The sequence below is a fragment of the Uncinocarpus reesii genome, genomic scaffold (assembly GCF_000003515.1).
Source record: "Uncinocarpus reesii 1704 scaffold_1 genomic scaffold, whole genome shotgun sequence".
Classification (NCBI taxonomy): Eukaryota; Fungi; Ascomycota; class Eurotiomycetes; order Onygenales; family Onygenaceae; genus Uncinocarpus; species Uncinocarpus reesii.
The window spans coordinates 5,640,013-5,664,929 of NW_003052500.1; the positions used below are offsets into that span (position 1 = coordinate 5,640,013).

A 24,917-nucleotide genomic window follows, 5' to 3' on the forward strand; every position below is an offset into this window, starting at 1 on the left:
TGCTGCGCGTGCCACTCACATCAGATCAAGCTATGAGTAAGATTGATCCAAACATTAAGAGACAATCGAGAGAATGGGCTGTCCACAACTCCGGAGAGGCAGAGATGTCAGGACTGACACTATGGTAAGAGCACAGAAACGCACCAGACAATGGAAACTTGATCAAAGTGCCAAAGGAGAAAATGTAGGTGGAAGAAAAGAAAATGACCAAGAATCAATATTGAAGCCCTGAATCAAGTGGATGATTTCCCGCTATCACTGGTGGGTCACCGGGATAAGTCCAGTAATTTCAATTTTGAAGTCGTACCAGATAGAAATGAGCTTACTAGGATTCATTTGTCAAATTCCAACAACCCTTTTAAGGATCAGCAAAGCGTGCTACCCTCGATTGGGTGCCTTGATATCGGGAACCGGCTCGAGAGGGCACTTTCAAGGAGAAGCAGTTCGACTTGCACTGGGATAACTCGAGATGGCGGTATTTCCGCGAAATCGGGTCGATGTGGCAATCTTAGAACCAGATGAAGAATAGAAGCCAGGAATTCATAGCCCTGTCTTTGGGTTGGTAGTTTGTTGCTTTGACGAGAATGCTGCTAAAAAAAAGGCTAATATCGGTCGACAAGTGTCAGAGAAATGACCAAACGTTTGGATACGCCTATAAAGAAAAATAGCCAACGCATGCACTGGGCTTAGGGATGTATAATGCCAATCAAAGGGCCATATGGACGGAAAGGCGCTGGTACGGCGACCGCGAACACGTTTGATCAAAGCAGTGGGAATGGACCATGATATTTCATACGTACTTGGTATATGACGGATGCGTGCTCAGAGGATAGCAACGTCAACGGTTCGTCGCATCAATATGTAGAAAGGGAGGGCTCGGCGTAAGAAATCCAGGATCAAGACGACGTGGGGTATGATTGAGATAGTATGTAGGAAGGGTAAAGGCAGGCGGCTGCAAAAGTGACTTGGTAGGAGTGTGTAACGGGCCCGGTTGGCTCAATTTAAAGGTTTATTTTCAGCCCCAGATTTGGCTGGAGTAGAAGCAATTACCGGGGTCGAATAAGCTAGGTGGACCCCCTAGACGATCGACGGCTAAACAGATAGCCCTTGTCAGGTGCTTGATCGAAAAGAAAATATCAATCAAGACTTCAAACACTATCATTGAAAAGGTTTTGAAGTCTCGGGATATTAGGATATGGCTCATAGATGTGAAGTAAAGGTAGTGCATTCAGAAGAAAGGAGGAATAGAGCACAACGAGTGATTGAGGATATGTAGGTGGGATTACAGGAAAACATTGCAGGAGAGAACCCATGCAAGAATAGAATGTTCTGGTGCAAATAGGGACAAGAGATTTGGCCTCACTCACCACCGTAGTTTGTCAATCTTTGGGCCGGGGGACGGGCAAATCGTCATATAAATGGCATATGAGGGCGCTTTAATAAGAGTTGGAGGATGAAATTTTAGGAGGATTATCTTGCGGAATAGCCACAATAGTCATCTCGCGGATGGCCGAAGCCAGTACAGGAGGATGAGCGCTGGTTATCAAGCTTTCTGGGAGCAGAACTCGTTGTTTGTAAAGTGGCCCCGAGATATAACTAATCAGGAATTGAGGCGACCCTGCTGTTATTTGGCGCTAATAAGGTTCTTTTACTCCTCCACTTCAAATTGCTTTGCTTTTTCCCGTCGAAAGGTTAGCCAATGGTCATGACTAGCAGAAAAAACTAATAGGAGTCATGACATAAGAGCATAAAGCCATTCTTTCACAACAAGTTGTACCTACATGGTCCGCACTCCGAATGAAGAGGTGGTCTGGGTCGTGGATTTTGTCGATTCTGGGGGCCAAGCGTACGGGAGGAGACGAAGCTCCGATCGCAAACTTCAAGGATCGGAGGTGACTGAACCAATCCAATCGAACTAAGGAACGGTCGATGGCCTCAAAGTCTCCATATCAATGGAAACTCGTATTTTAATCGGTGCCAGGCGCCAGGAAACTTGAGAAGCGGAGAATGCGAAAGTCGGAAGGGAGCAAGGGACAAAGCAATGATGCCTTCAGCAGGCATCGTTGATGATCCCGGATCCACCTATCAAATAGCTGCAGGTAACCTTCACCCTCGTTGGTAGATCTATTATAGGTTGTTCTGCCGATTTCGAGAAAAGCTTGCTGAGTGCGTTCGCGGCGTGTGTAAGTATCGATGTCGCGGATGCTAACAATGACTTAATTCCCGAATGGCTACCAGCTTCCAATACCATGAACATTCTGTACAGAGGAGTCGCGGTAAATTTCTCAATAATGCAGTTGTCGAAGGAACAGTACAAAGGTTGGCTCCGCCTTTCTCAGTTGCCCCACGCTAATGATGAACTTGAAAACATGGGTCGATTGAGGTACCGCGTTCCACTCGAGCACCATGTACGTCCAAACTTCAAGCTTCAGAGGGAGCTGAAGAACGGTGACGAAACTGATACATCCCCATTTGGAAAAATTAATAATCATGTGGAAAACAATCAAGGTGGTGAATCAATCCGACGGACTTATGGACAGGATTGAATCCGCGACCGTTCTACCCAGCGAGTCGCGACAAGCCAACACTTGGCGGCCAATTGCGATTAACGCGACCATGAGAGATATGGGCTAAACTCATCCGGAATGGTCCATCCATGCATCTCGAAATGATCGACCACAGGGCAGAACTAAGCTGGCTTGGCGTGCGGGAGGATCAAAAAGTGCTCAGAAATCATAAAACCACACCCGATACAGAGTATGTACACGGAAATCGGCCGATCAACGGAGAGAGTCAGTGGCAATTATTATTGGCCAAAAATCTCAGCCACAATGCAACAGCAGTCATAAGTTTCAGTAGTGCATATGATCGCCCAGGAGCGGAGAATCCTGGTTCCAGGGATCCAAGTGGAAAGTCTGGATTCTCGATTGCAGTTTATTTTTTCAGGGTTTGCGAGACTTGGGTGCTCCCATTTCTTGGGGAAAGCAGCGTCTTAATTTTGTTTTGGTATCTTTTTTCGCCTTGGAAAATACTAAAATGCTCATAATGAGGAGTTCGGTGCATAGAAGCAGGAAAAACATTCCTAAGTCATACCCTTTGTGCTTGAGCGGGAGCTTGTCACATGGCGAGGAACTGATAACTACCATGTGCTGAGTAACAAAAGGGAACGAGGGATGCTTTAACTTCCCATCCCTCACAAACTGAACGCGTTTCATAGATTTATGGGGAAGAAAAGCTGCAGTACTCTGCTATGTATGGCCATTGATATGCGGATTGAGAAGCCGGCTTGCAGTATTTTGCCCTAATTGTTTGGCCGGGGAAACTATACCTCGATTAGTTACCGAATATTCGCATTAGCAAGGAACGCAAGGACAATACAAGAATTAGTCAAAAGGAGCTAGAAGCCAAAGCCAGGGCTCCTGTCGGAATGTCTTGCATACTACCCTGGCTACATGGTGGTACAAACATGCTCTGCCGACAGACCCTGGGGTTTGAAGGAGTCGGGTAACTTATAACGGTCACCGTTGTATCAGGCCGTCGCCGTCGAGCTTATGATCTCTTCATTGCTCAGGAAAAAGTGAATAGAAGTGCTGCAGTTGAATTTCGAGATACCTTTCACCCCAGAACGAAATGCGGTCAGGATCCAAGACCTTGCAGGATGGTTTGGGGCAAAGACCAGGATGGGACTGACCGAGACAAAGACATCCAATAAACGGTAAGGGAAAAAATAACTCTCCCAGCAAGATAGGTAGTAATCAGAAAGCTGCCGACAGCACCATTGTAGGTAGTTGATCACACCCCTTCACGGCCGGAATTCCTCAATCAACCGGACAAAGACAGGTGAAAGGGATGTGCTCTTGACAGATGAAGTTGGAAGTTCCCCTTAGTGCGCCCAACCGGGAAAGGTGTCGTTTCCAAGAAACTTCACTAGCCGCAAAGTGGTCCGTGCATGGGCTTGCCGATCTCTTGGCGCCGACGACACCCATCACCGCCCTCGCCCGACGACCGTCCATCTCCCATCTCCTCCACCGCTTCAGTCCCGTCGTTATTGTCAACTGAAAAGACGGTGCTTCTTTCGCTTCTGCTGTAATATGGAGATGCATATTGCGTCCCGGTTTTCGAGACTGAATCCCTATGTCGATCATTGCACATCTATTGGCAATGTCACAGCCATTATTGTATTCCAGTCCGAGAGCTCACCTTTTTACCCGGTGTCTGGACACCTCAAAAACTTTATCGTGCCCTTCCATTTGAAGCTGAGCTACAAATCGAGAAAATGTCCGCTCCGGCATCCAGTCAAAACTATCTTATTCTTCCCACCTTTTCCCAAATTTGATTTTCTGCCCCAGGATTGGGGATTTATTTTAACCGACGAATTGTAGCTCGAGATATCTCCCGACTCCAAACGCCGGTCTACCACGTCCTTGATTGATATTTTGCATTCATTCTGCCTTTTGAGACATTAGCAGACACCTCAGAAGGAGGATTAATTCAGGTGACAACACAGGAGATGCATGTGAGGGTGTCTTGGTTTTCATCCCGCCCCCGTACGCTTCCATCCTGCGGTGACTGAGACTTTGGAGCGGATTGATTGCTACAATACTGATTGCATTGTAGGCTTGCTCATAGTCAACCCGAAAACAGGTGGATGTCGCGGTCGCCCGATTCAGACGATAAGTCGGCCAGAGTGGCAATAGCCCCGGCTACATACATCCGAGCTGCTTTTGATGATAACGTGCGCGTTTCTGGAGGCATCATTTCATGCCTGCCCCGATGACACGGTGGCCAGGCCAGTGCTTCTCGATACAAAGAAGACTAGGCTGCAAGTTTCATACGCCCTGCAAATGAGCTGTATCTTGCGTAACGAAGCCTCGAGCTCCGTCTTGCGCCAATTTCGATTTGATTTCCTTTAGCTTCAAACGCCAAATGGCATTGACTAACTCCGCTGAAAAAATAAACCGCTTTTGGTTACGATTTGACGAAAAGGACACTCCCATGTCTTAAACGCCTTGTTCAGCCTCTAAGTAATGATATTTTGTCGACCAATCAGCAGTTGAGTTCGTTTCTAACAATATGCTCATCTGGATGACTCCCCCATGACTCTGTTGATGCTTTCGAGAGCCAATTCAAGTACGCGAGATATGCCCCCATCCACTCTTTTCTAAAGTTTTTCTTGCACCGTACGCAACTCTATTCTTCCTAAAAAGCGCCTAGTATAATTATGTTGATTATAGCCAGATGGCTATTTGCTCGGCCCGTTTTGGTGTGACGAGTATTGAAAGGCCAAACAAATTGAAACTGGCTTCTCCTAATAGAGCCATATTTTCATTTGCTCCCTCGGCAAGCTTGGGCTAGGCCTCGACAACAAATCATGCGTTTCGGTCTCAAGACTTGATTTAGATATGCTCAGGGAGCAGTTCCTTAGGCTATTCTACAAGCCGTCATTACACAGTGTCCAAAATATCCCATGCTATTTTGACTGAATTCTGATTTTGCGGTTCAGCGAAATCATTGTCCCTTTTCCCAACTACCAAATATGCAATGGCCAATCGTTCGGCAACCGAGGGTACAACCTTTTGACACTCGATTATTAACGACGATTGCTCTCTAGGTTTTCCTGGTCTTTAGTGCGCCATCCCTAGGAGGCTTATGTACACGGCCAACGGTCCTGAGCGATATCACCTGATTTGCTTTTCTGTCCAGCACTCTAGAATCAGCTGCGTCGAGGCAAGCTCCCGAGGTCTAACAATCACTCTTCTCGTTCATACCCCTGAAGGCTCCATCCCTGTCACACAACACTGTCGGATTCCTTTTCTTTCTGCAGTGTTGACATTTGGCTCTTACTCCATGGGATTCATACGGGAATCAGATGCCCACTGCTTTTCGGGCTTGCTATCGGTCACATGCCTGTTCTATTCAAGACCGCATGAAATTCGGCCGCATGCATTCTGGGCTTTTACCTACAGGCCGGAGATAAGTCTATTGAGCCTACACCCTTTTTGCAGGGGCCCCGTGACTGTTCCCGATAATTGCCACACAGGAAGTAGAGTATTGAAGTCCACAACCCTAAAATCTATTGAGGTGTCCCTAAGTGACTTACTATTGGAGGTTCTACCCCTTAACTCCGGCTCTTCCTGCTGAAGAGAATAACAGAGAATGAGCTAAAACAAAACGGAAAGAATCCAGAACCACAAGAGAACAAGTATCGGTTACCCATGCACTACAGAGATTTAGGGTTGGGCAACCAGCTCTCGGATGATACCAACCAGGATCCCACTTCAGCCAAGCAGGTACGCCTACTTGAGAATTTCCTCCGAGATGTGATGTCAAGGCACGGGAAAGTTTGACGTTTATCAAAGTAGGATCTTCATTTTTGCCTTCTTGATTTGGAATGGTTGACTCCCATGGCATATTTTTGACATGGCAGCGCAGAGGGCTCTGAAAGGCTGGTTGTTGTCTCACTGCGCCCGTTTCAATAAAACGTGGACAGATCAGTGTCAACCCACATCATCCGAAATGTGAAAAAGCATGAAATCCACCAAATCACAGATTAGGCTTGCGAACTGGGGGAAAAGCAGGTGGGAATGCCGGCAGTGGTGTACAAATTTGGTAAGCTGACGAAGAGTGTGTAACCCATTGTTTCTTTCTGTCCTGGTGATACTCCCACATCCCCTACTTGTTCACAATTATGTGGATTCTGCGTTTTAGTGGATTGCCAGCATCACCTAATGCTCCGATCCGAGACCAAGTGTAACATTGGAAACTGATATGAATGAAGATAGGGTGTATACACAAATAAACTCAGTCAAAAGGCAGATCTTAATACACTTGATATATCTGCGCCTTCGCTTTTTATCAGTTGGTTTTGGCACTTTCGGCGCCTGGCCCCTTCCCCATGCCTGCTATAGCCGCCAGTTCATTCTGTCTCACTCCACATCCCTGAAACCCCTTGCTGAAGTACTTCTCGGCCTTCCATTCGCCATCTGTTGAGGTATTTTCTTTTTTTCCCCCCAACCTCCAACCGAAAGCTTTGGCGAGTGAAAATATTTGTGAAAAACCTATTCGCCTTGTCCCCGCCTTAGCCCTCGAAATCTCATAAACTTGCATGCGCCTCCCTCGCCCCGTAAATATCGACTGCCGCGTGCAGAATCGGGCCCAAGAGACCTTGCCACTGCCTAAATCTGCATTTACAGACCCCCTAGGATATTCCTCGGTCGACCTAGGTCCGAATGTCCGTTGGTTATGATTTGACCTCTCTAGATGTGGGCCCTGGTTATAGAGAACGGAGCGGAGGATGGGAGCTTATTCATAAACTAAGCTTTTAAGCTAGGAATCCGATGGAAGGAAAACGAGGAAGTTAATTATAGCCAGCCTCGAGGAAAGGCGAGAAGCTCCCAACTTTCCTCCCCTTTCCCTGTCAGATAGTTTGTAAAGCCAGCACTTAACGTGGCATTTCTTAGCCTGATCCGGTAGTTGGTTAGCAAACCAAGTTCATTGGCATCTAGAATAAAGGGAAAAGCAGAGCCACGTCAACGGCGACTCCCGGCAGTTGACTGCCGAGAAGGCTACCTGTATGATTAAGGAAAGTTGCTGTTTTCGTTGGCCGTGTTGTGATTATGTTAGTTGATCAGGATCCGGCCCGCTCGATTGGTGGTCGCGTATGATTTCCGGGGAGAAGCGGTTGATATCTTCTTTAGTCCAGCTTATGTACGTGTCGTCGTAAACGGGCAACCCCGAAGGAGTCGTTGAATGTTTCCTTTTCTTTTGTTTTTCAATTTTGATAGGGGGAGATTCTAGCCTTCCCGTTCGCTTTCTGATCTCCGATTCCCGGGTTTCAAGGCTGCGAAGACGCGGAACAAGAGCGAAAATTAGGGGTTCAAGGAATCAGGGGAGAACAAAGAGACAATGCTTGACGCAGCGTTATGTCTTAGCGCCAAGGTAAACGGGGATGATACCGAGAAAGTAGCAATGCAGCCTGTAGCCTCACACAGCAGCTGGGAAGGAGGAGCAGGCGCCTAATTGGAAACTTGGTGACTGAGGCTAGTTCTCTGCCTTTTTCCGGTTTCCGCCCCCGATAGCTGAAAACAAAATATGCAGCCGACCAACATTGTATCCTGGTGCGAGTATGAAGGGGAGTTGGAGGAGCAAAGAACGGCATGTGTACGCTGGCTTTGAGTGACTCGTTGATCGTGTGCATGCAGATACATACACATGTCAACTTCCGGTCGATGCTTGCTGTCCTGTCACTGAGAGATCCTCAGCAGTCCCGGAGTATTGAGATCCAGTCTAATCAAAGCCTGGCATTGTAGCCGACGACGTGCTTTTGATCTGCAGACAGCATGAACGGAGGGTTCTTGCGTAGCAAGGCAGAGGTTTGGTCGGAAATTCTTTGTCGGGAAATGAAGGACCCATTGTCGTCGAATGGATGCAAGGAGTGTGTCGGAGCAGTGGTCGTGCCCAGCCGTTCACAAATCAATATATTGCTCTACAGCAAGAAGCTTAGCTAAAACGAGTTTATATGGCGTAGAATCTAAAGATCACAGTCCATTTTATCCGGTATATTGCTGAGAACAGGTTTCAGAGGAGTAACGACTAGGCAGCCCCCCGAATCTGGAAAGTAGAGGCATCAAACCAAGCTGAACGAAGCAATTCATTATCGAATGACTTCTGTTAGAAGTACAAATTGGCTTTCGATCTGGGTATCAAATGACCTCTAGGTAATCTAGAAACAAGAATCTCCGGACTTGAAAAGGCCAGCTTCAGACGCGAATTAACCTCCCCTTTGCAGAGGAATTAGTCCAATAACGCACACTTGAAGTCAAGCGGACACAAACTCTTCGGGATGTTCGACGTCAGCTAATATGAGCATGAATGGAGCAGTCAGAGGAAAAAAGGATAAAACTTCTATTTTGCGATCATCATTATCAACAATTTCGGATCATGAGCAAAGAATTTTAGCCGTCTCAAAAGCAGAAGCGAACCATATATGCTACCGCAGAAAGAATCGCAGGGAACCGATAAGAAAGACACCTAGTAAGAGACGTAACAAGGGAGGATCATTAGAGAAAATTATGTTGTTTTCTTCGCGAATTCGACGCGTAGAATTAAATGCCGGTAACCAACTATATATCGTTAGCACAAACTGCCAGTAAGAGCGTAAGAGTTGGCCTGTGAACGTACAGCCATCCATCTTTTCACAGGCTCGAGCAGCATCTGCTCGATCTGCAAAACTGATAAAGGCAAAGCCTTTCGCCATATTGGTCTCTTTATCTTTGGCCAGGAAGACTCTGGTGACATGTCCGAATCTGCCAAACATATCACGAAGCTCTCCTTCCTCGGCGAGTTCGCTCACCTATCCGCAAAATTAGCGTTAAAACTGTATTTCAGGAGATTAGGATCACACTAACGTTTGTAACGCGTAGCGTAGCCAGCTCATCTCTCTCATATTTGCTTGCCATCTTGTCTCCAGTACCAGCACCGCCCTTCCTAAGCGCAGGAGGAACATAAGCACTTCCACCAGTGCCCAAACCACCGGCAGGCTTCTCCTCATCCTCAGCATCCGGGCCAGCCGCACCAGTCGGTTCATCAACGGGGGCCATGGTGTCTTTGAAGGGACATCTGGCCGTGAAATGCTCCCCGCTACAAATACGACATTTCACCTTCTTATCTTTTAACTGATCCTTCAATCCACCCTTCTCGCCACCTGCCTTCTCCGCCTCTTTGGCCTGGGATTTCCAATTCACAGAAGGCCTGAAAATTATATTTTCTCCGACTGAAGTGGTATCAAGAGATGGCCCAGGAGGATGACCCTTCTCTAAGCCGAATTTCGCCCATCCCTTGCGCTCAGCAACACGTGGATTTACGTGCTCTTTGACAACAGTTGTACGAATGCGTCGCGTCGTCTTCACTTTCTTGCCATCATCATTGAACCGGTACGATATCACGGTCTTAGTGCCGTCCTTGTTAGAAATAACTTGCTGCGCGGGCAGGGAAGCGGCATCGTCAAACTCCTCATCGTCGGCCCAGTCGCCAGCACGACTGTCGCACGCTTGCTGTTAGCAACATTCAAGAAATTAGAAGGCCGAATACTCACTTTGCTAGTCGAGACATCTTTGGTATACTTGTGGATTTCGTTATTAGATTATAAAGCTGTTGCGAATAATAGTGGATTGGTCAAATTATCGCATTTCGGTGTGCCGTCAGATAACCCGAATAGGGTTTAGTTCCGGGATGAAAATCGGCCCGCAAGAGCTTTTGCCACTAGCCGCCTTTGGAACTTCAAAAGCCCTAATTTGTATAGGGCTATTATCTGAAGGACGTTGTCACGTTGATGAAGGCATATGATAGAGCAACGAAATCAAATCAAAAGAGCCTACTCTACTTTTACGGTCTCGGTACGTTTGAATTTCTGGGTAATCTCAGGCATTCGGGCAAGGCAGTCTTGCATTATGGGCATCAAAGGTGAATCTACAGTAGTGTCGCCGAATGGGACCAGTTCCAAGGGCTGGGAACTCAAGCTCTGAAGGTGGTTGCAGTATGTCTTGTAGCATGTATAAAGCGTTGACGGTTATTTGGTAGCTCACAGGTAGCTGAACTTTCAATTATGATGGTCGTCCCTTGCTCGTGTAGAGACTTTGCTCAGTGATAATCCCCCAACAAGCAAAAGGAGGTTGTCGAAGGATGGCCACGGGTGGTTCTCCCATATGTTGCTAGGAGTTAGCGCACAACACTGACCGAGACCATCATATGCCTCGGTTTGTGGATACTTATTGCCGGATACGAGCCTCGAGAGGCAGAGCAAGAGACAGCTTGACCGGTGTCAAATTGTGACTCTGAGACTCATTTTAACCAAATGTAAAAAGGAAATGGGAGAGAAGGTTTTGAGTATAACAGCTAAAAGATAACAAAAAAGTCATGATATATACAAAGTCATTATCAATACCCCAGAGAGAGAGATCTCGATTGCGGGTATTAAGGAGTCAAAACGAGAAATCCCAGGCCAACGGACTTTGGTAAATTTACAATTTGGCGATCATGGTGTTGCCTTTCCTGATCCAGGCAACGGCATCACCGACAAGCTCATCAACAATTGCCTTGGCGGATTTCTTCTCATTGACAACAGCAGCAGCCTTGCCCATCAAATGTGGACGAGCATTGTCAAGGGTGTCATCGTCGACATCGTCACCGAGGTTTTCGAAATCATGCTCAACAGGAATGACACCTTTGCTGGTGAGGTCTTTCATCTCTTGAGCACGGTTTTCTTCCCAGTTCTCGATGTATGCGTTCTTACGCACGCGCATTGGTCGTCCCTTTAAAATACTTGTTAGTCATATCACAATTTGAGGCGAATTCCCATTGGTGGGACCTTACAGTGAAAATAATGGTTCGGATATTGTCATCGAAGCCAGCAGTTCTGACAGCTTCTTGGTGAGCGTGTGGAGCACCAGCTTCTTCAGAGAGGACAAATCGGGTGCCAACCCAGACACCGGAAGCACCGAGCATAAGGGCTGAAGCCACAGTTTGGCCATTGAAGATACCGCCAGCAGCAACAACCTGGACGGGCAGGCCGTTCATAGGACTCTTGTGACCCTGGACAAGTTTGGCAACAGTTGGGATGAGAATAGACGTAGGAGTATCTCCAGTGTGGCCACCGCCCTCGCCACCTTGAGCGCAAATAATATCAACGCCAACATCCAAACACTTTTGAACGTGCTTTGGATGACCGATCATGTTCATGTAAAGAATTCCAGCCTTGTGGAGGCGTTCAACGACGTGTTTTGGAGGGACACCGACGGCGGAGACAAAAAGTTTGGCACCGCTCTCGATGATGATTGAGATCAATTCGTCAAGCTTTCCCTTTGTGTAATCATAGCTAATTCTCATCAGCAACCCAATTTCGACATCTCACAGGATATTTCCAAAAAACGTACTTCGTCTTGCGGGCGCTACCTCCAACTTGGGGAAGCAGGAGATCGACACCAAAAGGAGCATTCTTATCGTTTAGATAGCTTTTCAATTCCTGTACCTGTTCTCGGAGCATCTGTGGAGTATAACCGACACCACCAATCACACCCATGCCACCAGCGTTTGTGACGGCCGCGGCGAGCTTGGGACCGGCAGCAACGTTCATACCCGCCAAAAGGACCGGGTGGTTGATCCGGAGAAGATCGGTGAGAGGAGTACGAATTTGCTCTGAAACATGACATAAGGGTTAGTGATTAATGAAGACACGACGCAGGTAGCTGCGTGGCCAACGGGCTGACGTACGGGGAGAGGCCATTTTGAAAACGTGTGGCTTAAACGAGGTGGTATAACTACTTTGGTAGCGAAGGGAGCTGCAATAGCTATGTGCAATAATAAAGGTGGTTTAAAAGAAGGGACAGCGTGGGATAACGAAGCACTGGAGAAAAGAGGAAGAGTATTTATTCCTTGTGAAGAGCTGGTGGCCCGACTAGGGCGCGAAAAGCCTCGGTATCTCCGAAGGCTGGGCGGCCGCAAAGTCGGGGTAACTTTAGGGCGGATTCCAACAACCTCGATACTTTGCTTTGTGCCTGGGGAAGAGACTTCGAGAACCCGACGGCAACGATGCGTGAGATGCCAATATTAGACCTTGCCTACTGCTACTTAGCATAATCATACTTACAGTCCTTTGATTGAAGCTGGCAAGCTGCACGCCAGATGTCGGCGAAAGAGGTTCAATGGTCCCTTGGCCGCTTGCTCAAAGGAGGAAATTGGTCGGAGCTTAGCTAGTGGCAACAAGGATGAATGATCTCGTGTCAGTTCCTCGAGACATCTCTTATTGGTGAACAAAGCCGTTGCATTCATACCAACATTGGGAACGGATTTCTGAGCATTCAACAACAGCATTTCATTGAAAACTAGGTACATGTTTGCCTTGCTGATACCTCCCCGTACACGAAGTCCATGATTTAGCCATCGCAATCTTGCCCACGGTGAACGCGATCTGGGTTGTTGGCGAATATCTCACGAAACGAGTTATCGGATTCGAAAACCGCGAGGAAAGGAGAAACAATGTCCAAGATCGAATCAAAAAGTCTCCCGATCCCTTATTTCCCTTCAACTTTGGCTATTCTGCCGCTTTCCTGCGCGATATTTTCCGTAAGAGCCTAAGCCAAACGTCGTCTCATGACAACGGGGCTTGGTTGCGGTGGCTCAGAAGGTGCAGCCGTACGCGAAGCAGATTGGACAGAGGAACCTGCAAGGGCAGAGTTGCGGAGCGCGCTGTGATGCAGGACGGTGCCAGGATAAGTCGCAATATAGCCACGAATAATGGCAATCAGAGCCCTCAAGTCCTCCCTGGCTTCTCTATTCTCGCGCTCCGCTGAGCATTCGACAGGAGCCGTGGCTTGCGGGGGTTGTTTGTATTTACGGGCGTAATGGCGTGCCCTATCCAAATGTTAGCACGATCAGAACAAGATATGATTGCAACTTGACGCAACTTACAAAAGATAGGTAACGGCCTCAGCGGTAACAGGGCCCAAGCAAGACGTGACAAGCGGGGGAATAGCGACGAGGGCAAGGAGTAAAGCTCTGCTCTTGAAGTTGAGAGAGTTGAAGCCTTTGAAAATTTCCTCAATCCAAGCCATTTTTGCTCGTTCAAAGAGATGTTTCTTCGAATATGATGGATTGAAAAAGGATGCTGAAAGTGAGACGAAAAGGAAGAACAGAAATGAGAAATGAGAAATAAGAAATGAGAAAAGACAAAAGAGCTTGAACAGCTTAGCTCTCTGCGGGCAAGCCGCATCTTACGTGCGGCTGGAGTTGTTTGCGTTTCATGTGATTCACTGCGGCTGGTTAGATACTGGAGTATGAGCTGCTCTAGATATCTACTAACTCACAGGTGAATGAATCTGGTCGACGCTTGCACTTCTTCCATTCCTCCTAATCCTTAGTTCAGAGCCGGCAGGTTCTCTTGACCAGCGAAAACCAAAATCCTCAATGAGCTGCCTGATACCACTGAGTTCTGGAAACCGCACTGGCCCAGAGGTATCCGCAAGCTGTTCTAGGTCGCTACAGGTGATGCACAGTTGGGTGCGAACAATGCGTTACGTTAGGCTGGTTGGTATATGGGAGCAACTTTTAACCCCTACGGAGTACCTGGTCTCGTTTCTACATGCCAGCAGACGTTGAAGTTGATGTGAGGTCTATCAACCCATTTGGAATATTAGGCTGATATCTCCCAGGAATTTTCAATGACTCACAAGGACTAATTAGGGGATTTGTCTCTGCCATCTTCATAGCGGCCGGGCGACGCTACGATAGGGCTTTGCTTTGTATAAGTCCGAGTAGACCGGCGTCACGGAAAAGGACAAAGCAGTATCCTACAATGCTATCAAAAGACGGGGAGTACGGTTGAAACTCGTACAACAAGGCCGGACTCAGAGAAGGTGAAGACCTGGCGTATCCTGGCCTCTCCTGTTGTTAGCCTCGCATTTTGGGCGCAAAAAGGGTGGTCTCGGCCGCTTTCTCGGTTCATAACTGTTATCTCAAACATTTTCTCCTATAGTAGCACGGGTATCATTTCTCTAGGACGACAGTGGAAACCAGAGCACCTGAGAAACCGGAACCTTTTGGAAGGTTTCAAATTGCAAAGCATAAGATGGAAGGAATAATGAGAATCTTTGGTAGCGTTATCTCGGTATTGGCATGTGTGGTTGATATTCTATGGCAATCCGTTTATACTGAAAAGATTCAGAAATCTCGCATACTTGAATCCGGCACAGTTGACTTTGCAAATTGCTGTGAAGCGCGGGCCCGATATAGTGACCACTGACTACCACAAGAAAATACCAACCCCTGAAGCGATGAACGATTGACACTGGTTCTGTCAAATACACCTTAAGGTTGTATAGTAGAAGTCCATGCGCAAGGTGAGGGTCAAAGTTTGGTAGCTTCCATTTTTTCCTATCAGGTCTTATACACCTGCTCCTTTCTCCATACTGAATTGCAAATCTTTAATGGCCAATATCTTTGTGAATGTCATCCTCAGGGGATGGAAGTTTGTAGGAGTATTGGTGCTTCTCAATGCATTTATGGGTTGTAGTAGTAGGTATAAGGACATGGGCTGCGAAGAACTCGAATCGAACTAGCATTCATACAGTTGTTCTATTAAAGGCATGTTCAGGCAAAATTGCCTCTGCTCTGACCTTTATTACTCTATTGATAATGGCAACGGCATCTCTGGTTTGATAACTGGTGGATATATAGTCTAGCCACATACCATTGATCTCATCATCATTCGCCCTGGAGTGCGGACAAACACAGGATGGATGAGGAGTCGCGCTTTGCGGCAATAATCCGAGGGAGACAACGAAGCCCAGGACCTTTATTAAATATTGCATGCTTCGTATGGAGTATTAGCGGTTATAACTCGAGAAGCAACCGAAGTTGAAGGTCAACTGCTGACTCAGCATGACTTCACGCCTGGACATTTGCGCCAAAGTTTCCAACTTCACAGCAGCAATATCAATCTGAAGAGGGAAGAGATGAGAAAAGGCATATCGCGCGCTGTGGTTGGTGCCACTGTACCTCTATATCATACACCGCAGGTTTTGCCCTTCCTATCCTCACGCTTTAGTCTTCAATGCCTGCGACCCGTTGTGTCCTCCCAGAGGTCTTTCCGCCCGAAGCCTCTTTCGAGACGATGTACTAACCACTACAAAGGTCCTTGAACGTTTCAGCTCTAAGCTCAAGAAACTGGCGTCCAGGAAAAGACATATGCCGTAATTGCAAGTCGGGCCGGGGCCCTGTCAACCATGTATACCCATGGTACGGGCGTGTCAAACCTTTTAATCGCAGGTTTACGGGCGTCTGTAGCCAGCAAGAAAGGGGACTTACAATCCAAGATTCGCGACCTGTGCGAAATCAGTTCCGATGCACCTCCGTGAATGGACATCAAACGTTTCCCAATTGCGCAAAGAACATAGCTACCATGGTCGGGTCATCTCAGCACCGTGCCTTCATCGCTTTGGGCAGTAACATGGGCGACCGGATTGCCGTGTTAGAGCAAGCATGCAGGGAAATGGAGGCCAAAGGGATCAAGATCATCAGGACGAGCTCGCTTTTTGAGACGGCTCCCATGTACGTGACGAATCAGGACCCTTTCGTCAATGGGGTTTGTGAAGTTAGTGCTCCCAATTGTGATTTTAGCTCACTTGTAACTGCAATGTACTATCTTTTCCATCTGACTTTCCATAAATGAATTTGCCTCTGATGTATACTGTTAGGTGGAAACGAGTATGCGTCCGATGGAATTGCTCGACACACTCCAATCAATAGAAACCGCCCTGGGAAGGAAAAAGACTGTGGACAAGGGTCCTCGGATAATAGATTTGGACATTCTTTTGTTTGACGATGAGATTGTTGCCAATGAACGTTTGAATATTCCACATAAACTCATGCTTGAACGTGAGTTTGTTCTGCGACCACTTTGCCAGTAAGCTTGTCCACATGGATATAGTCTTCGTCTACTGATTTTTATAGATTGATTCCTGGGGAAATGCCGCCAGCGACTAAAGGTTCAAGTTGCTACCAGACACATTTAAACTCACTGCCACCTTCCGATCCTGCACCTCTGGCAATAACACCACTTCGCACGCAGGCGGCTCCTCTATCCCCTTCGAACCCCAAACGTAGGACACACATAATGGCCATACTGAACGTGACACCAGACTCGTTCTCAGATGGTGGAATACACACAGCATACAACGCCGCAACCTTTACTCAAACTATACGCAATTTCATCACCAATGGCGCCACTATAATCGATATCGGCGGAGAAAGCACTCGCCCTAATTCCGATCCAGCTACTGAAGGTGACGAGCTCTCTCGAGTCATCCCCGCCATCCAACTCATCCGCTCTCTACCCGAGTCCAGCCAGATCTCCATTAGTATCGACACTTACCGCGCCCGGGTCGCCGAAGCTGCCGTTGCCGCAGGAGCAGATATCATCAATGATATCTCCGCCGGCCTCATGGACCCTGCCATGCTCCCCACCATGGCTCGCCTGGGGAAAACGGTGATCCTCTCCCACATGCGCGGCACCCCCAAAACCATGACCAAACTCACAGATTACCCATCCGGCGTCATCCACGGCGTCGGCACCGAACTTGCAGAGCGCATTGCTGCTGCAGAAAGCGCCGGGGTGCGCCGCTGGCGCATCATCGCCGATCCGGGCGTAGGATTTGCAAAGAATCAAGAGCAGAACCTCACGCTTCTACGGAACATGGACCATCTGCGCGAGTTTCCGAGGTGCAGTTACTTGCCCTGGTTGGTGGGCGCGAGTCGCAAAGGATTTGTTGGGCGGATCACAGGCGTCAAGGAGGCGAGTGAGCGGGCGTGGGGCACTGGGGCTGCAGTCACGGCGGCGATTGGTGGTGGTGCGGATATTGTGCGGGTGCACGATGTTAAGGAGATGAGTCAGGTTGCGAAGATGGCGGATGCAATTTACCGGCAAGGATTTGATGCTTAACCCATTTTGCGCCTTGGTTTCAATTTTACTTGGCTTGATGATGCGGAATGTATATTTCGGCGGTGTGACATTTGGAGTGTACGTACATAGATATTTTGGGAGCGCCTGTCTGGAACGAAAAAAAATGTAGCAATTTCCTTTTGGGTTGACGTGACATCTAATTACAATCAGGATTCGAGGGCAAAACGGCTCAGGAGAAATGAAACATCAATAGGATGCACAGAAAGCTAGTGACCTAGCTTTCTGTCGCAAAGCGGGGACGCAAGGAGAAGAGAACTAAACCCTATGGACGATCCTGCACTGCAAGAATTTCCCGTAACACTGGACTACATCGTAACGATTGGTGCCTAACGCTAAGCCAAAAATAGGAAGGCCATGGTGACCTCAACCATCGGAGAGAAACGGGGATGAGGCGAGATGCAGCCCTGAGGCCACTGGTATTTATAACGACGATGAAGGCTTCACAAGGATTTCTCATCCTAACCGGGAATACAAGTTAGACACGTGTAAATGGAAAGGAAGAAGTAGGAACAGCGCTGCTTGGGAGTCGCTCAACTGTTCAGATAGTTCCGAATAGCATCTGTTGTGTGGAAATTAGAATCAAGTTTCCAGATAGGGCGGATATAAGCACAGGAATCGCCGTACCTTGCAATTTTGCAGCACCTTCACCGACGACGTGAGACAGATTCTCCAGATCGTCGCCAGCAGTGATACCGAATCTGCGAACAAAGTCTCTAGCAGCACTTTCCAAGTCGCCATAATTCCCGTAATCATCGGCGTGCTCATCCTCAGGGCGGCCAAAGTACGCGTTGCTAGATATAGAAGTCGCGCCTTCAAAGCCTGACAGACGTGCTTTGGCTTCAGCTTGAGCCGCGGCATCGTATTGATTTCTGCCGAAGAACTCATCTGATGAGATTCCCTTCTGGCTACCGAATTTGGCTTGTGTATATTCTAGTTCCTCGTCTAGATTCCAAAGTTAGATGAAATACGGTGCGGATTATTTGGGTCAGGCATACCATTGACTGGAGATTTAACATGCCCCACAGAACCGAATCCGAGCTTTTTCGGCGGAGGCGCCTTAGGCTTGACAACCTGCCCGAAGCCTAGTCGACCTACGCCCATCCCAAGCCTATCAACTTCACTCGAGTTGCTATCATGTCCTCTTGAAGCACCAAAACTCGGTCTACTAGGGTTCACAGGCGTAGGCGACGCAATCTTGTTTTTGGCTTCTTCTTGCTCAGCCTCCGGGTCGTAACCCAATTTCTCAATACGTTCCGCCTCCTCTTTTGCTTTCCTTTCTGCTTCGTCAAAATCAATGGCTTCTGTGCTCGTAATCTTCTTTGCGCCAAACTTTGGTCCCTTCTTTGCTCCGAGAATGCTGCCTTTTTTGGCTCCCGCTGAAGGCCCCTTACGGACTGTAGGGCCAGTTCGGACAGCAGCAGGAGGAGAGGATGTCCCGCTTTTATCCGAAGCCGAGAGCGGGGATTTAGGACGGTTGTTTCCGTTACCGTTGGCACCTGGAGTGAGGAACGGAGAGCCTACACGGTTTCCACCAGGTGTGCCAGTTCGAGAAGGGGGGTTGCTGGGTCTTTTAATGGCTGGCTTATCCCATGATGAGAAGAAATCATCGTCCGGTTCCCCAGCAGGCGTGGAGCTTCCGTCTGGGGTACCGACTGCAACTATGTCGGTAATAACGACCTCATCGGGGTACCTGTCACAGAATTTAGCCGAGTCAAATGCGTTTTCCAGCCCCATGAAGAGAAGACAAACTCTTGTGCATCCAATGCTGCCCTTCTTTTCAATTCTTCCTTGTACTTCACAGCCGCATTTGATGTGTACTTCACCTTCGGATCTTTGCTCGCAAGCGCCGCTGTTCCACCATGTGACTGGAAATATCTTGTCGCAGACTCATTGCCTCCCACTTTCATAACTCGTAATTGGTCCCATTGCCATTCTAAGCCGCGTTAGTGCTTTTTGAAATCTCCAAGTATTATTACGATGAACCCACGATCTAGGTTAGTCGAGCGAACGAAGGAGATATGAACGCCGAGGTTACGGTGATTCGATGAACAATCGAGACAAAGGTAGATTCCGAGAGGGACTGACGACCAGGTCGGGTTCTTCGAGCCACAGTCAAAGCATATCTAAATGTCAAGTCAACAAGGAACACATCATTCAACGTAGGAGTCGTGTGTCCCACCTTGTTGGCGGGCTTCGTCTTCAGTTTCTCGAAGATTTTCTGTGAACTGTGCTTTAGTAGCACTCATGATGAGATTAAAGATGGGGATGCCCACCCCGGGATATGCTAAGAATGTCGTGTGTAATGTGAGAAAGAGAGCGAATGCGAAGTGGCGGATGTTTCTGGAGGGAAAAGGAGATGTTGTCTCGATGCTGTCGTTTGTCGCGCACGCACACCGACGGTTCGGCGCACTAGGATTAGCTTATAGACACGAAGCACTAGGCTACTATAGGCTTGGTGTCCAGACTGTCTTGCCGGCACTGCGCTGGATATTCGCCTCGCGTTCCGTGTCGAAAATCAAAACTCCGTGTTCAGAGAGGTCAGCTTAAGACTTGGGTCTATCCTTATCAGGCAAGGCGCGTCCGGCTGACATAAACCCTTCCTGCAGTTTGATGTCTCCAGCAGCTCATGAAACGAAGTTGAGAGTGAACAAGACAAGCTGGTACCTTATTGATGGCTGATCGATAAGTAGCACTTTCAAAGTCTCTATTCTGCCTACCAATGGGTTGCCACAGAATCTCACCCTAAACCACAATGACCCCGCCCCGATTACCGTTATTCACCCAGAAGACCGTGCCCTGTGTCTCATCCGGCGCTGCATCGGTCCTCCGACCGTTTCTGACATATTCGCGTCGTTATGCCACTTATAGCAGCCAAGGAGGAGCTTCCACCGGCTCAAAACGAAAACAGATAACTGTCGCTAGCGACGACGGTAGAATAAGATGGGGTGAGCTCTCTCGCACTGAAAAGGCTGCACGGGCAACGCAGCAGTCGGTGAATCTCCTTGTTATTCTGGCCGGAGCTGTTATGACAGGAGGCGTTTTTACTTTCTTATACATGGACGTGTTTGCTCCCGATAGCAAGACCCGGCAGTTCAATCGTGCCGTGGATCGGATCAAAGCCGATTCAGCATGCATTGAGGTGCTCGGGGACCCTAAGAAGATCAGAGCGTACGGTGAAGCTTCGTGGAATAAATGGACTCGGAATCGGCCGATAGCGTGAGAATGCACCCGTTGTTGGAGGCAGCTTTTGGTGGAGTAATACGCTGATTCGCTGGGCTTTAGAACAACATTAGAGAGAGACCGACAAGGTAACGAACATATGAAAATGCATTTTAATATTACCGGACCGCTGAATGAGGGTGTTGTTCGCGTTCATCTGATAAAAACCCCCGACCAAGGCGAGTATAAATATCACATTCTGGCACTGGACGTTCAAGGTACGAAATCACGGCGACAAGGTATCAACTGGGACATAGTTCTAACAAACAGACAAGGTCACAAGCGTATATTCCTTGAAAATGCCGCAGCTGAAATGAATGCTGCAAAGAAAACGGCGTCGAAAATTTTCGGCATTCAATGGCGCTGAACTTACAAGGCCGCTCTTCCACAGTCTTTTTTGCTGGAACAATGCCTCTCTCCCGGTAGGCTATCTTATTTTTGAGCCGTCGAATTACCCGGCTAAACAACAAAATGTTCTAGCCAAAAACCGGCGTTCATCTAAAATGTCGGCATCTTGCTGCTACCATATTCAATTCGCTTGCTTGCAGCGTCAATAACCAGAACTTGTGTATTCTGTTGGCACATCCTTCGGTTGAAATATCCTACCTTGAATAGCTTGAGGCGGTTATTCAACCAAATTACTTTTGTATGTATTATTTATGGGTCAAGAAGAGAAATGGGATCAGATGTATGGGCTGTCGAACGCATACGAATGTTTGTTCTCATAATATGAAATCTTCCTATTTTCAAGACAAAAAGCACCGAGGTCGAAGAAACACTAAAATACACACTTATCTTGAGGAAAGTTGTTGGTTTAACCTTCCTCCATGGTTAACATTATTGATGTATTATCATGAACCACCTAAAGATATATAAAGTAGCTCAAAATTTGATAACTTTAGCCCGAAAGACCTCTCTTCTCGCTTTCTGAGAAAAAGATGATCATTCGCCAAAGTTTCTTGACAAGAACTTCAGCCTCTTCATCGAGTGCCTATGAAAAATCAGTATGAAAGGCCATAGTGGATGCAGAATGAGATGGGAACTTACCCCTTCAAGTTGTTCCACCAATTCCCCCGGGGAGCCTCTCTTCCGCACATGTTCCTCAACCACGTCAACCAACATCTGCTCCTGGACCCCAAGATACTCCATGATTTTCTTCTCGACGAACGGCTTGAGCTGCTCTCCCAGCACAGATTCATCCACAAACTCCCACTTGACATCCCATTTCCAGAGTCCTTCTTTGTCTGACGGTATCTCGGCGGCGAGTTGCCTAGCTGCTTGGGCGCGCTCCTCGTCGCTAAGTCCAGCAACTTCGGCGGCGGTGTCAAACTTGATCGAAGTAAGAGGACGTTTCGCTGTGGTGCCCGTTTCTTCCTCATCTTCCAAGAGACCCTCGACTTCCGCAACGGTTCTGCGTTTCGTAGAGGCCTGTGCCTTTTGTGCTGCGGCTCCAAGGGAAAGCTTGAAGCGCTGTGGCTCTTTCGGTGCTTGTGCTCGGGACTCCATCTCTTCGGCTTGTCGGGCAAGAAAGTCATCCGCCATGCCACGCGCTCGCTCTCGTTGTTGCATAGCTCGAGCCTTCTCTCGTTCTTCACTGGCCCGATCCGCTTCATCCAATGCTATCTCGCGGTTCCGGAATGCCGCCCGGTTTCGAATCCACAATCCACGATCGGCATAGTATTCTTCTACTTTCCGGCTTGCTTCAACGTCATCGTTCCATTCTCTCAGGCGTTTCGCCATGGCTTCCTTTTCGTCCTCTAAGCGCTGTTCCTCTTCTTTATCCCGATTACGCTCTCGTTCTACAGCAGCAGCCCTAGTACGCTCGCGATTAAGCCAACGCCTCTCTTGGTCTAAGAATTGCTTCTCATCTTCAGCTGCTTTCTTCGCCTGCCGCCTTCTTTCCAGCTCGGAATCACTTGCATCAGTGTCTTCCTCCACCTCGTTAACGCCAAGCCCATTAACAAACGACACTCCCTGTTGATAATCTTTGGGGATTTGTTGACCAAAGCCCTTAGGGCCAGACGGTGCGTTTGGAACTCCTCTATCGCGAGGACCCAGTGGAATCCCATTTGGCCCACCAGCAGGGCCGGTGGGTGCGGTGGGTGGTGGAGACGCTAATCGGTTGATACGAGAAGAGCCAGCATGCCTTGCTTTCTCTAAAGATTCAATTTCTTCCTCCCTCTTCAGTCGCTCAAGATCTCGACGATTACTCCGGTCACGGAACGCTGCAATCTCTTTGGCGACGGTTTCTCTCATGTCGGGAGGGATATCGGATAGTTCATCCTCAACTGTAATAGGGATTGTAACGACTTCTGCGGCATTGGTCGCATTTCGATTTTCAGCATCAGTCATCGAGACATCGCCATCCCGGTCAGTCGCCGGTGCGCCTTCCTTTTGACTGGTTGGTGGGCGCCCAAGCTCAGATAAAACGGTGGCCAATGCTGCCCGGGCGGACTCAATACGTGATTCGGCAGCAGTTGGGTCTTGATCGTTATTGGCTTTGTATTGCTCAATGTATTTTAGGGAACTTTCGTCAAAAACCACCTATAAGTTTATTAGCATCGAATCATTATCGAGATAATTGAGGATAAACTTCCATACCAATAGCTTGCTTCTTTCAATCTCTTTAGCTTGATCTCCATCTTCCTCCTTCGGCGGATGCTGTTTCTTGACGGGAACTTCGACATCCCTTAGCACTGCGACAGCCGTACTTAAACTATCAGGGTCTTCGTACTCTGCGAAACCAAATTTGCAAGGCTTTTCATCCGCATCAGTAGCCCTAATCCAGCGCCTCAGATTTCCTGCCGTCCGCAAGATCCGTTCAATGTCATCGTCGCTGCTGATGCCTTCTGTGATGCCGCCGACGAAAATGGTTCGAACAATCTCATCCCTTGTAGGAGGCTGCAATTGAAGCATTGCATCACGTATATTTTGGCGCTGCGACTCTAAAGAGCCCGAAGCCCCGCCGCGTCGCATGTCCGCGCCTCTCTCGCGGCCAGCGTCCGCCGGCGTGGATGACTTCGGAGGCCCAGACGTGCCAAGGCGAATCACAGGGGCGGAGAAATTGATATTCGGCATGTTCGCAGGAGGCTGGAAGTTCGGAGGGAAGGCTGGATGGCCGGGTTGCGGGCCATTAGCTTGCTGCATTCCTGGCGGTGGACCTGTCCCAGGAGCGGCCATCCCCGGGGGTGCTAATTCACTGTCAGTAAACGCCAGCGGTGGGTTGTAGGGAGAAACGGCAAGAGAGCTACCAGTTCCAGGGGGTGCGCCGGGAAACCCTGCATACTCCGGAGGCCTACCAAAGGTCCCAGAGTCTGTGAAGATTGTAGTCAGTAACACAGAGCTTTCATGTGAGGATTGCGAATGGTAGAATGTGCAATAGGGACTCACGTTGATAAGGATTATACATTGTCTGTCGCGGAATTTAAAGAGAGGAACTGAGCCTGAAGAGCTTTTTTTCTGGGCAGCACTTCCCACTGTTCGCGAAAACACAAAGATTGATAGAAGAATAAAAAGCAAAGGCTTCAAGGTGCATCGCTGGACTATCGCCTTCAGGATGCGCCTTCAGCAAATTCCAGCTCCAAAGCACCGTGATTAGCTAAGCTGCTGACTAATAAAGTTAATTGCGCTGCAAACACCGGATCAAAAATGCCAAGAGACAGGCACCTTCACGCTAATCCAAGAGAGGACCAGAGTACCATCATCCATGTCTGGCCCCTGGGTCAGGGGATAGACAACCAACAACTCGATGGGAGGCTTCCCCAACCTATACTCCGTATTGATTACCAACCTCTCAAGCAACAATCCACCTTACCTGAACGAGGAACTACGGTGCCTAAAAATGGACGAAGACGAGAGAGCCGGCAAGCGATGCTTGGTTCATTGTGTGGACCAGGAATGTGAGGGAGTTCAACACAGAACAACAGTCTGCCGAGTTCGCAAAGCAGCACTGCGGCCCGAATTGTAAATCGATTTCGGCCGTCGAATATTCCCAAGGCTCCTTCAACCGCTGCTACAAAGTCAGAATTGAGTCCAATGGTGTTGAGTCCGATGTCGTTGTTCGTTACCCTGCCTTCGGCCGCTCCAGCTTCCGCCGCGAAAAGCTGTTGGGTGAAGTCGCAATCATGAACCATCTCCGCCGGCATACTTCTATCCCCATCCCACGAGTGCGTGGTCACGGCATGGC

At 48.4% G+C, this 24,917-nt stretch overlaps 9 protein-coding genes across 9 annotated transcripts; 3 read left to right on the forward strand and 6 right to left on the reverse strand.

Annotated features, from left to right (window-relative positions):
• Window positions 1–2,044: 2,044 nt before the first annotated feature.
• On the forward strand, window positions 2,045–2,634 carry UREG_02152 (uncharacterized protein; the record flags this gene model as incomplete). The annotated part of the gene is made up of 4 exons (XM_002542590.1): window positions 2,045–2,099; window positions 2,134–2,183; window positions 2,298–2,408; window positions 2,509–2,634. 4 exons carry the CDS (start codon window positions 2,045–2,047, stop codon window positions 2,632–2,634), a joined length of 342 nt encoding a protein of 113 aa, XP_002542636.1.
• A 1,184-nt stretch (window positions 2,635–3,818) lies between these two features.
• On the reverse strand, window positions 3,819–4,755 carry UREG_02153 (uncharacterized protein; the record flags this gene model as incomplete). Its single annotated transcript, XM_002542591.1, has 4 exons — window positions 3,819–4,152; window positions 4,201–4,261; window positions 4,321–4,451; window positions 4,712–4,755. The coding sequence occupies 4 exons, from the start codon at window positions 4,753–4,755 to the stop codon at window positions 3,819–3,821; spliced, it is 570 nt and encodes a 189-aa protein (XP_002542637.1).
• A 4,314-nt stretch (window positions 4,756–9,069) lies between these two features.
• UREG_02154 (uncharacterized protein) lies at window positions 9,070–10,110 on the reverse strand (the record flags this gene model as incomplete). The annotated part of the gene is made up of 4 exons (XM_002542592.1): window positions 9,070–9,122; window positions 9,181–9,352; window positions 9,408–10,038; window positions 10,094–10,110. 4 exons carry the CDS (start codon window positions 10,108–10,110, stop codon window positions 9,070–9,072), a joined length of 873 nt encoding a protein of 290 aa, XP_002542638.1.
• A 908-nt stretch (window positions 10,111–11,018) lies between these two features.
• On the reverse strand, window positions 11,019–12,280 carry UREG_02155 (uncharacterized protein; the record flags this gene model as incomplete). Its single annotated transcript, XM_002542593.1, has 4 exons — window positions 11,019–11,309; window positions 11,371–11,872; window positions 11,931–12,192; window positions 12,268–12,280. The coding sequence occupies 4 exons, from the start codon at window positions 12,278–12,280 to the stop codon at window positions 11,019–11,021; spliced, it is 1,068 nt and encodes a 355-aa protein (XP_002542639.1).
• Window positions 12,281–13,127: 847 nt separating this feature from the next.
• On the reverse strand, window positions 13,128–13,607 carry UREG_02156 (uncharacterized protein; the record flags this gene model as incomplete). The annotated part of the gene is made up of 2 exons (XM_002542594.1): window positions 13,128–13,407; window positions 13,465–13,607. 2 exons carry the CDS (start codon window positions 13,605–13,607, stop codon window positions 13,128–13,130), a joined length of 423 nt encoding a protein of 140 aa, XP_002542640.1.
• Window positions 13,608–15,952: 2,345 nt separating this feature from the next.
• On the forward strand, window positions 15,953–17,491 carry UREG_02157 (uncharacterized protein; the record flags this gene model as incomplete). Its single annotated transcript, XM_002542595.1, has 3 exons — window positions 15,953–16,144; window positions 16,248–16,456; window positions 16,504–17,491. The coding sequence occupies 3 exons, from the start codon at window positions 15,953–15,955 to the stop codon at window positions 17,489–17,491; spliced, it is 1,389 nt and encodes a 462-aa protein (XP_002542641.1).
• A 551-nt stretch (window positions 17,492–18,042) lies between these two features.
• UREG_02158 (uncharacterized protein) lies at window positions 18,043–19,758 on the reverse strand (the record flags this gene model as incomplete). The annotated part of the gene is made up of 5 exons (XM_002542596.1): window positions 18,043–18,071; window positions 18,137–18,454; window positions 18,508–19,202; window positions 19,262–19,445; window positions 19,692–19,758. 5 exons carry the CDS (start codon window positions 19,756–19,758, stop codon window positions 18,043–18,045), a joined length of 1,293 nt encoding a protein of 430 aa, XP_002542642.1.
• A 506-nt stretch (window positions 19,759–20,264) lies between these two features.
• On the forward strand, window positions 20,265–21,098 carry UREG_02159 (uncharacterized protein; the record flags this gene model as incomplete). Its single annotated transcript, XM_002542597.1, has 2 exons — window positions 20,265–20,728; window positions 20,795–21,098. 2 exons carry the CDS (start codon window positions 20,265–20,267, stop codon window positions 21,096–21,098), a joined length of 768 nt encoding a protein of 255 aa, XP_002542643.1.
• Window positions 21,099–21,629: 531 nt separating this feature from the next.
• Window positions 21,630–24,140, reverse strand: UREG_02160 (uncharacterized protein; the record flags this gene model as incomplete). Its single annotated transcript, XM_002542598.1, has 4 exons — window positions 21,630–21,722; window positions 21,779–23,275; window positions 23,333–24,045; window positions 24,122–24,140. The coding sequence occupies 4 exons, from the start codon at window positions 24,138–24,140 to the stop codon at window positions 21,630–21,632; spliced, it is 2,322 nt and encodes a 773-aa protein (XP_002542644.1).
• Between the last annotated feature and the right edge of the window lie 777 nt (window positions 24,141–24,917).